Source organism: Mustela nigripes, chromosome 5 (assembly GCF_022355385.1).
Source record: "Mustela nigripes isolate SB6536 chromosome 5, MUSNIG.SB6536, whole genome shotgun sequence".
NCBI classification, from domain to species: domain Eukaryota; kingdom Metazoa; phylum Chordata; class Mammalia; order Carnivora; family Mustelidae; genus Mustela; species Mustela nigripes.
In genome coordinates, this window is record NC_081561.1 from 64,597,516 (window position 1) to 64,611,875 (window position 14,360).

A 14,360-nucleotide genomic window follows, 5' to 3' on the forward strand; every position below is an offset into this window, starting at 1 on the left:
AAATAAACAATATTTTATTTGCGTGCTTCTGCACAATAATAGACACTGTTTAAAAATATTCAAGAGGACAAAGTAAAGCATAGGCTAAATATAGGTTAAAAACACTGGGATTTTTGCAATGTACTTTGCATTCCCCAAGAATGCTTGTTTTACATGTGACAACTATTGATCTAGTAGGTCAGCAACAGCCAGGAAAAAGGGAAATATTTAGGAGTGTTCTAAGGGAGGCTCTTCTCTGCATGATAAAGGATTTAATGATGACATGATTCTTTTAATGGGCAGTGTTTCATTATTTGCATGTAATACTTGCCCAATTTCTACACTTACCTAGTTTTGTGTAAAACCTCATAATCAGTCACAGGCAATCCAAAAAGTTGTTCACCAGATGAATATGTAACAAACTTCCTCCACAGATCATCAAAATTGGCCTATAAAAAGATTTTTAAGTTGTAGTAAAATAAAATTAATTCAGGCCCCATTAAAGTAGAATTTATTATAATTGGAATAAAAGCTACACTGAGGTTTATTTAATAATATCTATGAAACAAAGTTTTGTGAAGAAATTTATACTGGTGCCAAGCAATCAGAAGAAAAGTTGAGCACTTAGGAAAATTAACTTTCAAACACTCTAAAAGCATCCATTTTACATAAAATTTTTTCTTTAGTAAATTCTGTGGTCCCCAGAAGACCTATACTTCAGGTTCCCATAAATATGTCTGAAAGTAATAAAACTGCATTTTAAAAAATCTATAATTCAGGCTTTTTCACTAATTTAGACCTGTCCTCTCTTCTACAGGGTTCAAATGAGTGAGTATAATCCTTTCCACCTTGTCTTCCCTCCAAGCAATAAAGAGTCTATAAAATGAAGGATTCCCTTTTAACACTATTTGAGAGAATTCTAACAATCTGAATCAGCAAAATGAATGCCCATGCCCCTTGAATTGGAAGTGGGATCTCCTATACTTAGAATGCTAAACATGGAGCGTGTTTAAAGCACAAAAGCAAACAGAAATAATCCACATGTGACAAGGTATGTGCGGCTTTAAAATAAGGGTATAATCAGTGAGGACCCTGGAGAATGCCCTGGAGACCTCACACATTCAGTGAATCCGATCTGACAGCTACCATTAGCATATTTTAGAGGACCCAACTCAGGAAGTGGGGAAGACCCTAGGGGAACTCCAATGAACTCTTCCTTTCAAGAAAGTAAGGGCCGTATTTTGCACTTTTTCTATTAGTTGCTGGTTAGCACAGTGGTCACTCAATAAAGTTACTGACTAATGTAGCCATGGAACCATGTGAACACTAGAAAAAGAGAAACAAAAATGTGAAACTTAGCATACTTTAAAATAATGACACTTCAAATCTTGTTTATGTGGTGAAGACTATTCATGAATGCCAGTCACTCACCCTTTTTCCATTCAGGCCCCAAATAGTATAAAAAGACCCATGTCACCCGCCAAATGGGGAACAAAATATCAACTTTGTCAGCAGGCCAACCCAGTGCCCAGTAATTCCGTAGATCAGAGTAAAGTTGCCTCTGGGAACACCACTGCACCCTGAGGCCTAACGTGAGGCTTCCTGCTTTTTTCCAAGATCTAGATCTTGGCATCTGTTTTTTTGGGGGGGATAGGAAGTTGAGGGTGGGCCTGCTTTTGAGGACAGTTGGGTCATATACCCAGCCAGATGCATGGAGAATAGCCTACTGTGTGCACACCCCCAAGCATAGTTTAGAACAGAAGGAGCAAGATAGCAAGAGATGGGCCCTACAATGTCTTTTCAATGAAGTAGCCACACCCCCCAGGGAAAAGGTAGTATATTATAGTCCCAGTCACTGACCAATGAATTGGTAATTCCTGAGGGAAAGGCAAGGAGATGGATCTACCTTCAAAATATACCCAGGCTCCAACCGCTTTTCATCAACTCCAATGCCACCAGTCTGGTCCAAGATACTGTCACCTTCCTCTGGATTATTGCAATAGCCTAATTACTCTCTCTGCTTCCACCCCTGACAGTCAATAATCTACTCTCAACAGTGTAGCCAGGACAATCCACTAAGAACATAGGTAAGATGATGTCGTATTTGCTCTCACTCAGGGCCTTTGCACTTGCTCTCCCTCCTGTCTGGATAGCTGCTCTTCCAGGTACCTGTTTGGCTCGTTCCCTCATTTCTCTAGGTCTGTACTCAAATGTCAGCTTTTCAAGGTGGCCATCTCTGGAGATATGGTGTTAAAGTTCACTTCCATGTTACATACACAGAGCCCAGCACATTAGGCCCCTTCTCCGCTATTTTTTCCCTTGGCACTAATCACCCTTCAACATTACTATCTAGTTTCAATCTTCACCTTGTTTTTATTGCTGAGGGGCTCTGCTTGGCTCAGCTGGCAGCTACCAGGTGAGCAAATTTGTGTTGGTTTTGGCTCCTCCAGAGAGGCAGGCCCTTCCCTAGGACTCAGGAGACTTCAGGTAGCTAAGGATCAGAGCCTCCTCCAGGGTCCGGCAAAAAGGTACCGAAAGTGACCACTATTGTCTTAGGACAAAAGAACCACAGCAATAACAAGGGACTAGACTTTTTGCCTGTGGACACCATATTCAAGTGGAAGGCTTATGCCTGCTGCCTCCCATGAAAACCCTGGCCGGCATGGACAACCTGCCTTATAGAAATCCATCAGGCTTTCTGGGCTAGACCTACCTGGCCCGTGGAACCAGGCAGCACAGACAATGGGCTCTGTGACAGCTGATTTCCTTACTTGGCACAAGATTATTCCTCTAGAGTCTAGGCTACAAATCCTGGTTGCTCCAGTGATCCTAGAAGAACCCTTTTTTATCTGGGTCTGGATTCCCTTTTTTTTTTCCCCCTCAAGATTTTATTTATTTATTTATTTATTTGAGAGAGAGAATGAAAGAGAAACTGCAAGTGGGGAGGGAGGGAGAGGAAGAAGCAGAATCCCCACTGAGCAGGGAGCCCGATGCTGGGCTGGATCCCAGGACCCTGAACTCAGGACCTGAGCCAAAGGCAGAAACGTAACCAACTGAGCCACCCAGGCGACTTGGGTCTGGATTTTCCATTTAAATCACTCAAATCAAGGGAGATACTTGAAAGTTAGATACCATATGAGAAATTCCACTTGACTGAACCCTTCTGAGAAAAGCATGCATGGAACCAGCCTGAACCATCTAAGGAACATGCACATACAGCATCGAGGACAAGATTACTGAATCTACTCTTCTTTTTATTTGCTTTGGGGTGAAAAAACCCAATGGCTAAGTATTAGGAAGTTATCTCTGACATAGGTAAAAGGATATTAAGAAATACCCACCCAGCACGAGGTGAAACTAAGTTAGCTACAGAAAGCCTTCATATGGCTGCTAGTAAAGAAGAAAACACTGGATTTTGGACAACATCTCTGGATCTCTGGTGGCCCAACCATGGAAGCTATCAGAGCACAAAGGCAGGCAGAAACTGGGGCCTGGTGAAGAAAAAGTAACATCTAAAAGGGAGCACAGAACAGAGAAATAGGTGTCTTATCGTTACTTTAAAAAGGAAAGACACACAGCTTTTAAGGGGACGGGGTTAAGAGGAAAGGAGAGAAAAGGGTCTGGCTAAGAAGGAACAAGAGAGAGTCCAGAGTCCCCAGGGACAGGAAAGGCAACACATCTCTCTGAAATTTACTGCACACACACACCCTAAATCATCTCTGTAAATTGGGAGACAAGGTCATCTGTCCAAACTAATCTCAAAACGACTCTTCCCACACTCATACTTCAGTAAAGGACTCTACTTTCTTCTGTTTTCCCAAGCTGGACATCTGCCCCTCTTCCCCTCAGCCCAGGCTCCAGGCCTATCACGTTGGTCTTGTTAATAAACTCATGATCCATCCAGTTTTCTTCATTGCAAGTGCATTTGGTTGGTCTCACTCTTTACAATTTCTAACTTGCATGACTGAAGCGGCCATGAGTCTAACCATCCTCCTTCCAGAGCATTCTCCGCACTAATGCCAGAGAAATCTTTTTAACACGCAGCTGTTTTAAAAATCCAAATCTCGGGGCGCCTGGGTGGTTCAGTGGGTTAAAGCCTCTGCCTTCAGCTCAGGTCATGATCCCGGGGTCCTGGGATCGAGCCCCGCATCGGGTTCTCTGCTCAGCGGGGAGCCTGCTTCCTCCTCTCTCTCTCTGCCTGCCTTTCTGCCTATTTGTGATCTGTCTGTCAAATAAATAAAATAAAATAAAATCTTCAAAAAAAAAAAAATCCAAATCTCAACAGGCCATTCCTTGCTTAGAGCCCTCCAGCCCCCAGAACGGGCCAGGAGCTCCTTACCAGAGCCTACAAAGCCCTCTCAGCAGTGATTTCCACCCTCTCAGCTGTCCCATCCCTGCCTCATCCCTATCCTCTCTGCCCACTGTACCCCACATCTCCCTAAATCCCCTGGCTTAACTCCTCATTTCGGGGCCTTTGTAAGAGGTATAAATTCTGTCTAACTTGTTTTTCTTCCTTCTTCCCCGGCTAACTCTAAATAGTCCTTCAAGATGCGGCTCAGATGGCTCCTCTTCCAGGAAGCCTTCTCTGGCTGCCCCACCTCCTATTTTGGTTGGTAGTTCCTTACATTTGTTTCCGTAAGACTAGTTCTCACACTTAGATCATAGGGCTCACCACACAGTTTTGCACTTACTATCTATCTAGCTCTCTGTTCCCTACCAGATTTTAGCAGTGTAGAGGGAAGAACCTTGCCTTAATCACTTTTCTATTGACCAGGACACACAGTTGGCATCTGATAAATATTTTTTAATGACTACAAATGCATGCGGGACAGAGAACATAAACAGAACATGAACATATAGTCTGGCCACTACAGAAAACAGGATAGAGAACAGACACAAATAATGCCTGATCCTCTTAGGGGCTAGCTTACATAGGAATCCATGAATCTGCAAAACAATGACCCAAAGGGGTATGTGATTTTTCTCTAGATTTGCTCAGCAATCTGAGCATAGGAAAAGAGGGTGAATCCAATGAGTATAATAGAGTCCAGGGTAAGGGAAATGAGCTGGGAAGTTTGAAGTCAAGAATAAAAAAGGAATGGATACTGAGAGAACACCGGGAAACCATTTGTCAATATTTTAGATCTTATTCTGATATATTTTATTATTCTATGAATTTTTACCATTTGCATACAAATGAGATGCTTGGAACCAAAATAAGGTATACACGTAAGTTCAAAATCAAAGGCTTATTCTTTAAAAATACTGGGAGAGATTCTGTGGAGAACAACACAAAGGGATACAAGAAAAGGAATCAATCACATTATTTTGCAGATTAAAATCTGTATGCCCTTTAAACACTAAATTTTCCAGTGTAAGGTAGAACACATAAATTTTTCCCTAAAATTACTTTAAAGAATAACAACACATGGTTGACATACAGAAAATGAAGTTTCACCTGAAATATCTGTAGCCTGTTACTAGCTTCTTGGGGTGGAATATTTGGAACCATGGGTCCTTCCTGTAATGAGTAATATAATCTCCATTTAAATTCTTAAACACATGTATTTATCAATTTTTTGAGTTTATCCATTATTTCCTTTAAACAAATAAACATTATTTTTAATTGGAAGACCTAATTTTGTCCCATATATGAAGCTTTCATTTAATTTCTGTAACAGCTTTATTGAGATATAGCTCACATATTATACAATCTCTCATTTAAAATGGACAATTTAATGGCTTTTAGTATATTCACAGAGTGTGTAACCATGACCACAATCAATTTTAGAACATTTGCATCACTCCAACTTCCATTCATTTTTTAAAAATGTGCCAGAATTACATCTTGTAGGAAGCCTGCACCACTAGAGCTCTGTTTCATTTCACTTATGATTGTAAGTAATGATGCTGTGTTTGTGCATTAGAATAACTGATACAGAGTTCTGAAAACAGCCTCCTTCCACTGACTGTTCAGCCCAATATGGAAATAAAGGAGCACGTAGGTTGAATACTTGGATGAAGCAAATGCAGTCTCTGGTGGCCATCATGCAGAACCCAGTTGCAAAAGGGACCCCAGATGGTCTGTACAATCCTGAATATATGAATATGCTAAATAATAGACCAGATTCGCAGGATAATGGAATGATAAGGCCATAAAATGTTGACAAATCCAACTAAAAGAGGGAAGTTTAGTACATGCAAAAAAAATGTGTTATGTGATTTTTATTAAGGAGTTAACATGGCTTATGAATCCCGACCCATTGCGACCATGAAAAGAAAGTAGCATATGTTAGGGGAATATATTCAACTTCTGAGTTTAACTTCAAAGGGGAGAATCACCATCAGTCATGTTACCAGGCTGAATTGTCTGAGGGACTGACCAGGTGTGACATTGATTATTTATATTCAGTGACCCTTTTGGTTCTCTAAGAGTTAGTGAAAAAAAGATCTGTTGCATAATACCCTGGTATTTAGGTTTTTATAATTTCTTATAGCCTTCCAACAACTGTATTACATTTTCAACAATGAGCATTCTGGCCTGAGAAAGAAGACATAAGACCAAACCTCTTGTTCCTTCCTTCCACAATCTCAGAAGTTGTTGCTCATTTTAACAGTTAAATCTTCTTTCTTCCTTTATAAAATAAGTTTAAAGGTTCAGCTGTCCCCCCCCCCTTTTTTTTCTGATTTCTCCAAATATTAAATCTATCCTCTTATATACAATGTGAAAATCATAGTGAATTTTTCAAGATTCATCACTGTCATCCCATATAAACATGCCACAGAACATTTTATCACACAGCATGCAAATACTTAGATTACCGTCTCGTATGATTCTGCAAAGTTCATTACATCCTCACGAAAAACTTCCACAGCCTCAAGAAGACTACTTTTAAACTTTGGTTGCACTTGAACTAGTTCATCTTGCACAGAAACCTAGAATAAAAAAGAATAACCAACATGAGATGGATTCAAGTGAAAATGTATTTAAATGAAAACTCTAATTCTGTCCCAGCAAGTTCGTTATCCTGCAGATGTCCAGTATGAACAAGGGTGTCTCTACAATTCTGCTTTAAAAAAAAAACAAAAACAAAAAACAAAAAAACAAGAAACAAAAAAAGCAAAGGGAAATAAACAACCCAAATGCACCAAAAGAAGACACAAAACATTCTAATTCATGACCCAAGAGGCAAAGCCATATTCTATAACTGCAGTTAGGAAAAAGTTTTCTGGCTGACCCAGCTCTGGCCATCACTATGGCCAGGGAAACAGTTACTGCTATAGGCCCCAATCTGGGTCACATGCCATCTCTGAGACCAGATGAAGGTCTGGGATTAGTAATCTCTAGTAGGTTCACAGGGATGAAAAAGTCACCTCTAAAAGAAAGTAATATTACTCTGGGTATTTAAAAAAAAAAAAAAAGTGAATGCCTCCCATGACCGTCTTCTAAGCTTCTGCTTAAACCTTCAGTCATAATAGCTGGCACTTAAGGAATAATTCCTATCCACCAGGTTTTTTCACCTATATTAACTCATTTAATCCTCAGGACAACCCTGTGTGGCAAATGCTAATACTATACCCATTTTACAGGTGAGAAAACTGAGGCACAGAGACACTAAGGAACTTCCCCAAAGTCTCAGCATCAGCATGAGGCAAGGTCATGTGGTATATATACACAATGGAATATTATGCAGCCATCAAAAGAAATGAGATCTTGCCATTTGCGACAACATGGATGGAACTAGAGCATATCATGCTTAGTGAAATACGTCAAGCGGAGAAAGACAACTATCATATGATCTCCCTGATATGAGGAAGTGGTGATGCAACATGGGGGCTTAAGTGGGTAGGAGAAGAATAAATGAAACAAGATGGGATTGGGAGGGAGACAAACCATAAGTGACTCTTAATCTCACAAAACAAACTGAGGGTTGCTGGGGGGAGGGGGTTTGGGAGAAGGGGGTGGGATTATGGACATTGGGGAGGGTATGTGCTTTGGTGAGTGCTGTGAAGTGTGTAAACCTGGTGATTCACAGACCTGTACCCCTGGGGATAAAAATATATGTTTATAAAACTGTAAAAAAAAAAAGTAGTTAAGATGAGAGGTGCCTGAATGGTGCTGTCAGTTAAGCAACTTCAGGTTGTGATCTCTGGGTCCTGAGATGGAGGCCTGCGCCTGGCTCCATGCTCTTAAGCTCTGCTTAAGTCTCTCTCTCCCTCTCCTTCTTTCCCTTCCCCTGCTCACCTGTGCACACACTCTCTTTCTAAAAAAGTAAATAAATCTTTTTAAAAATAGTTAAAATGACAAATGCTATGTGTGTTTTACCATAATTTAAAAAACAAACAAACAAACAAACAAACAAAAAGTTACAATAATCAAGCCAGTAAGTTCCTGGCATAGGGATAGATATATGAATCAACAGAATAGAATTGAGAGGCCAAAAATAACTCTCTACATTTATGGTCAATTGATTTTTGATAAGGGAGCCAAACAGTTTGTTGGTGAATGGATGGTTTTTTCCCACCAATGGTGCTGAGACAACTGGATATCCACATGTCTTTTTTGGATGAAGTTGGACCCCTAAATCACACCATACAAAAAAAATTTATCAGAAATCTAAATGTAAGAGCTAAAATTATAAAACTGACATAAGAAAATATAGTAGTAAATCTTCATGACCCTGGATTAGGCAACCATGTTCTAGATATGATACTAAGTCACAAGCGACAAAAGAAAAAAAAAGGTAAACTGGACTTCATTAAAATTTTAAAAATTTGCATTTCAAATTCAGAAGCAGAAAGCAGAATGGTGGTTACGAGGGACTGGGGGTAGGGAGAATGTAGAGTTACAGTTTAATACACATGAAATACCAGATTTGTAAGATGAAAGGAGTTACAGGGATGTAACTCCAACAATGTTAATGTCTTTAATAACATTGAACTGCATACTTAAAAAATTATTAAGATGGTAAATTTTATATTTATTTTAAAACAGTAAAAAGATGAAAAAGAAAAGAAAAACACCATCAAGAAACTAAAAAGATGTCTTCTTTATCCATTCATCAGTTGATGGACACTTGAGCTGTTTCTATAATTTGGCTGTTGTAGATCATGCAGCTTTAAACATCACGGAGCATGTATCCCTTTGAATCAGTATTTTTGTGTTCTTTGGATAAATACCTAGTAGTGCCATTGCTGGATCATAGGACAGTTTCTATTTTCAACTTTTTGAGAAATGTCTATACTGCCTTCCACAGTGGCTGCACCAGTTTCCATTCCCGCCAACAGTGCAAGACCGTTCTCCTTTTTCCACAGCCTAACCAATACTTCTTGTTTCTTGTGTTGTTGATTTTATCAATTCTGACAGGTGTGAGGTGATATGGGAGTTTTGATTTGCATTTCCTTGAAGACTAGTGATGTTGAGTATCTTTTTATGTGTCTGTTGGTCATCTGTATGTCTTCTTTGGACAAATGTCTATTCATGACTTCTAAACATTTTTTAATGGGATAATTCATTTTGGGATGCTGAGTTTTTTAAGATCTTTATACATTCTGGATGCTAATCCTTCATCAGATATGCATCAGCAAATACCTTCTCCCATTCCAAAGGTTGCCTTTTAGTTTTGTTGATTGTTTCCTTTGTTGTAAAGCTTTTTATTTTGATGTGGTATATATATATACACCATAGAAAATTACTTAACCATAAAAAAGAACAGTCTTGCCATCTGCAACATGGATGTATTATGCTAAGCAAACTAAGTCAATCAGAGCAAGACAAATACCATAGGATTCATATGTAGAATTTAAGAAGCAAAACAAATGAACAAAGGGAAAAATGAGAGTGAGGCAAACCAAGAAACAGACTCTTAATGATAGAGAACAAACTGATGGCTACCAGAGCAGAGGTGGGTGAGGGATGGGTTAAATAGGTGATGGGGATTAAGGAGTACACCTGTTGTGATGATCACCAGGTGTTGTAGGGAGGTGTTAGATCACCATATTATATACCTGAAACTAATATTATACCATTAAATGGAATTCAAATAAAAACTTGAAAAAATTGAAAAGACAATCCACAGAATGAGAGAAGATATTTACAAATTCTTTCATATGGGATATCCAAATATTCAAAATACATAATGAACTCATACAACTCAAAAATAAAAAGACAACCCATTTGTTAAAAACTAAAGGATTTAAATTCACATTTCTCCAAACAAGATGGATGAATGGCCAATAAGAACATGAAAAGATGTTCAACATCATTAGCCATTAGGAGAATGAAGCAGTGGTACAGAGGACAACATGGATAAACATTATAACTTTATGCTAAATGAAATAAGCCAGTCACAAAAGGCTACATATTGTATGAGTCCATCTATATTATGTGTCCCGAAAAGACAGATCCATAGAGATGGAAAAGTAGATTCATGGCTACCAGTAACTAGGGAAAGAGAGAGAAGATGGGGTGGCTGCTCATGGGTATGGGGTTTTTCTCAGGAAGATGAAAGTGTTCTAAAATTAGATAATTACAGTGGTTGTGCAACTCTATGAATATATGAAAAATCACTGAACTGTATACTTTGAAATGGTAAATTTTATGGTATGTAAATTATACCTCAATAAGGCTAATAAAACAATAATACCAAAGCTTTAAAATGTATAAAACTTTTTTCTAGAGATGGTAACTTATAAAAAATAAGAATTAAGTTTGTACTTACAGCTTTGCTCTGCAATTTATTGAAAGAATATCTCAAGGTATCAACTGCTTCTGATTCTTCTTTGGTCACTTCAACTTCAAATCTATTTAAAATAGCATAGGCTTCCTGGAAAGTGAAAGAGAGTTCAGAAACATCATAAGAAAAGCAAATTCCAAATGATTTAGATGCCTTCTAGAAATATATTCCTAGTCTTCCTATTCTTAGAAAAAGAGAGTATATTCTAGAAGAGTTAAACATACATACATATAAAGCACCTCTAGATTCTCCCTGATACCTGATATTGACTCTAGATCTTGGGTCCTGAAATCTACATTTAATAAGCACCTAGGTGATTCTGATGGAGATGCAGGCAGATAACACTGAAATACTATCTTAGTCGGGGCACCTGTGTGGCTCAGTTGGTTGAGCATCTGATCCTTGGTCTCAGCTCAGGTCTTGATCTCACAGTCATGAGTTCATGCCCCACACTGGGCTCCACAGTGGGCTGGAGCTTAAACTTAAAAAAACAAAAGAAAAGAAAGAAATACTAGCCTAGAAAATATCTCTAGGATCATTTTCTCCTCTCTCCTCTTTGATCTTGTCCAACACCATGCAAAATATCTTCTCATTACTCTATTAAAATATGCACTGGCTATATAAAGAACAGAATGAAACAATGATGTGGAGATACTCTGAAGAAAAGAAACTTGAATGGTCAAAGGGAGGGACTGGCAACTAGATTTACTTAAAGAATTTATGCTTAAGAATAAGGTTTCTGGAGCATCTGGGTGACTCGGTGGGTTAAGCATTCAACTCTTAATTTTGGCTCATGTCATGATTACAAGGTCATGAGATTGAGCCCTACATCAGGCTCCACACTGGGCATGGAGCTTGCTTAAGATCCTCTCCCTTCCCCACCCTCTGCCCCACTTCCACCACTCACACAAGTGCACTCATTCTCTTAAAAAAAAAAAAAGTAATAAAATAAATTAAGGGCATCTGCAACATGGATGTATTATGCTAAGCAAATTTTTATTAACACCTTGAGCCAGGAATTTAAATATTAGTCATAATTAACTTGTGGTAGACAAAATAATGGTCCTCTCCAATGTTGTCCACATCCTAATCTCCAGAGCCTGTGAATATGTTACTTTACATGGCAAAAGGGACTTTGCAGAAACAATTATGTTTAAAAAAAACTTGAGATGGGGAGATTGTCCTGGACAAACTGGGTGGACCCAGTGTAGTCACAAAGGTCCATATGAGGGAAAGAGGGAGGCAGGAGAGTAAAGCCAGAGAAGATGTAAAAACTGAAGCAAGGGCAGGAGTGATGCCACTGCTAGAAGGAGCTGTGAGCCAAGGAATGCAGGTGGCTTGTAGAAGCTAGAAGAGAAGCTAAAAAGCAAGGAATGGACTCTCTCCTAGAGCCTCCAGAAAGAATACAGCCCTTCTGACATCTTGATTCTAACTCCGTATAATCCATTTTCAGACTTACGATCTGTAGAACTGTGAAATAATACCTTTATGTTCTTTTAAGCCATTAAGTTTATGGAAATTTGTTATAGCCAGAGTAGGAAACTAATATATTACTCCACCCTAAAAACATCTCTGGTTGATGTTAGTTCCAACAGACTACTATTGAGCCTAAGGGGACTCTCCCACCATGCTGCCCTCAGCATGCCTTTGGTCATGAATGAGACCTAAAAGAAGTTTCTAAAGAAAGTCAAAGATATTTGGGGAACTTGCCTGGAATGTTGGGATTGACATGGACAACACCAGCATTCATTCTTGTAAAATGTTGGTGTTAGCCTAAAAAACTGAACACGGTATAGACCAGTTCAGTATTATCAATATTTTAATTAATATTTTATGAATATATTTGTATTATATATTAGTATTTAATTAATATTTTCCTTTGTATACTGTTTACTGTTGGTAATTTTCAAAACCCCTCCAAAGACACCAAATCAGAAAGGAGAAACTGGCAGACTGTGCCATAAAATAGATGAAGAAAGGATGTTAACAGAATCAATTTTTTAGTGTTATCTCTTTAAAAAAAAAATTTCAAGAAAGAAAAATGTGATCATTTCTTACTTCAATTGGTCCCAAAGTCATGTCCATTTGAATTTCATTATCACGAATAGATGATAAGGCTTCCATTGCAAACCTGACATCATCTAAATCACGAATAGGTCTAGATAACTTTTTTAAGTATTCATTGATAAATGCTATCATGTCTGACATTTTCTTTTTGTATTCTTCATTCAAGTAGCGACAGAGTAACATCTTCCATGCCTTAGCCTCAATTGATAAGGCCAATTTCATTGGCTCTGGGGAAGAGGAAGAATGATCAGAATGGAATACAAATGACATTCTGAAACTATTTCCTTCTTGTCTAATCTGAGCATCTCTAACTGCACCATCCTACTCGATGATCCCAGCTCCAACTAGGCAACTCTATCTTATCAATCCTTACACATTCCTCTTTTCTTCTCTTAGTATCCCTTGGCCCCCCAGGCCTGCCGCACTTGAAACATGACTGCTCCCCGCCAACTTCCAACAGTTAGACCAGGGAGCTGAGGTAACATACAGCCAGTTTGTTGGTTGCGACTGAGAGATCCTCTCGTGAGGTGTGCACCTCATGGGCCTGCCTTGTCCTTTTCTTCAGTTCCCAAGCATTCAGCCCATCTCCCCCCATTCGTTAGAACCGTTGCTGCCTATTCCATTTCTGAGTTCTCTCTCTCTAAAATCGAGCCCCCAGTCAACTCTCACATTGAGCTGGAGTTGATTTTTGTATGAGGAATCACAGTGCTAACCACTATGAGAAAACAAGTAGGAAATTTAAATAATAGTAATAATAACAGGTAAATTCTTTTTTCAAAAGTCTATACTTCTTGGAATTATTGCCCCTGAAGCATAGCTTCTGATTTCTAACTAATTCCCTAATTCTAACTAATTCTAATTCTAACTAATTCCCTTCAAGTATTTGTGATTCTTCCCCAAATTAAATCCCTTCTTTATAGATATAGTAACAGCATTTAAGGGGCAACTGGGTAACTCAGTCAGTTGAGCTGCCGACTCTTTATTTCAGCTCAGGTCATAATCTCATGGTGGTGGGATCAAGCCCGGCATCTGGCTCCTTGTTCAGTGGAGAGTCTGCTTGAGATTCTCTCTGTCCCTCTCTCTCTGCCCCCCCTCTGCCTCCCATGCTCTCTCTCTCTCTCTAATAAACAAATAAACCTTTAAAAAACCAATAACAATATTTCATATTTATTGAACATCAACTATTTGCCAAGTAGTATGCTAAGTGTCCCATATAAAGCAATTCATGTTGTGAGCTCTGTCATTACCACCAACAGAAAGAATGGGGTTAAAGAGGTTGGGTAACCTTAATAGTCAAATTTGAGAGCCACAGTTACCCTTATTCCTTAAGGATAGATCTGAAAATCTACTTAAGGCGAATAGTTGATGTTAAATAGGTCATTCAAATATCTTCTGAGAATAAAATCTCACAAACTTCTGACAAGAAAGTACCACTGTAACCATGGCAATTAGTAGCCACCATAACTCAGTTCTAAACCCAATCTATAGACCGACTGACCTCAGGTCACATACTTCTGCCACCCAATCAGCATCAGTCCCTCCCTTCTGAATGTCAACCAATCAAAAAGAACATATGGA

The 14,360-nt window shown here is 38.8% G+C and overlaps 1 protein-coding gene across 1 annotated transcript in view; it reads right to left on the bottom strand.

Annotated features, from left to right (window-relative positions):
- DNAH8 (dynein axonemal heavy chain 8) overlaps window positions 1-14,360 on the bottom strand; it is a 367,659-nt gene that overhangs the window by 230,552 nt on the left and 122,747 nt on the right. Inside the window, exons 29-33 of the mRNA XM_059400544.1 lie at window positions 12,774-13,009; window positions 10,701-10,805; window positions 6,802-6,915; window positions 5,438-5,500; window positions 328-428 (exon numbers count right to left, since the gene is read on the bottom strand). Coding sequence (XP_059256527.1) covers window positions 328-428; window positions 5,438-5,500; window positions 6,802-6,915; window positions 10,701-10,805; window positions 12,774-13,009 — 619 coding nt within the window. The remainder of the gene's footprint in view (window positions 1-327; window positions 429-5,437; window positions 5,501-6,801; window positions 6,916-10,700; window positions 10,806-12,773; window positions 13,010-14,360) is intronic.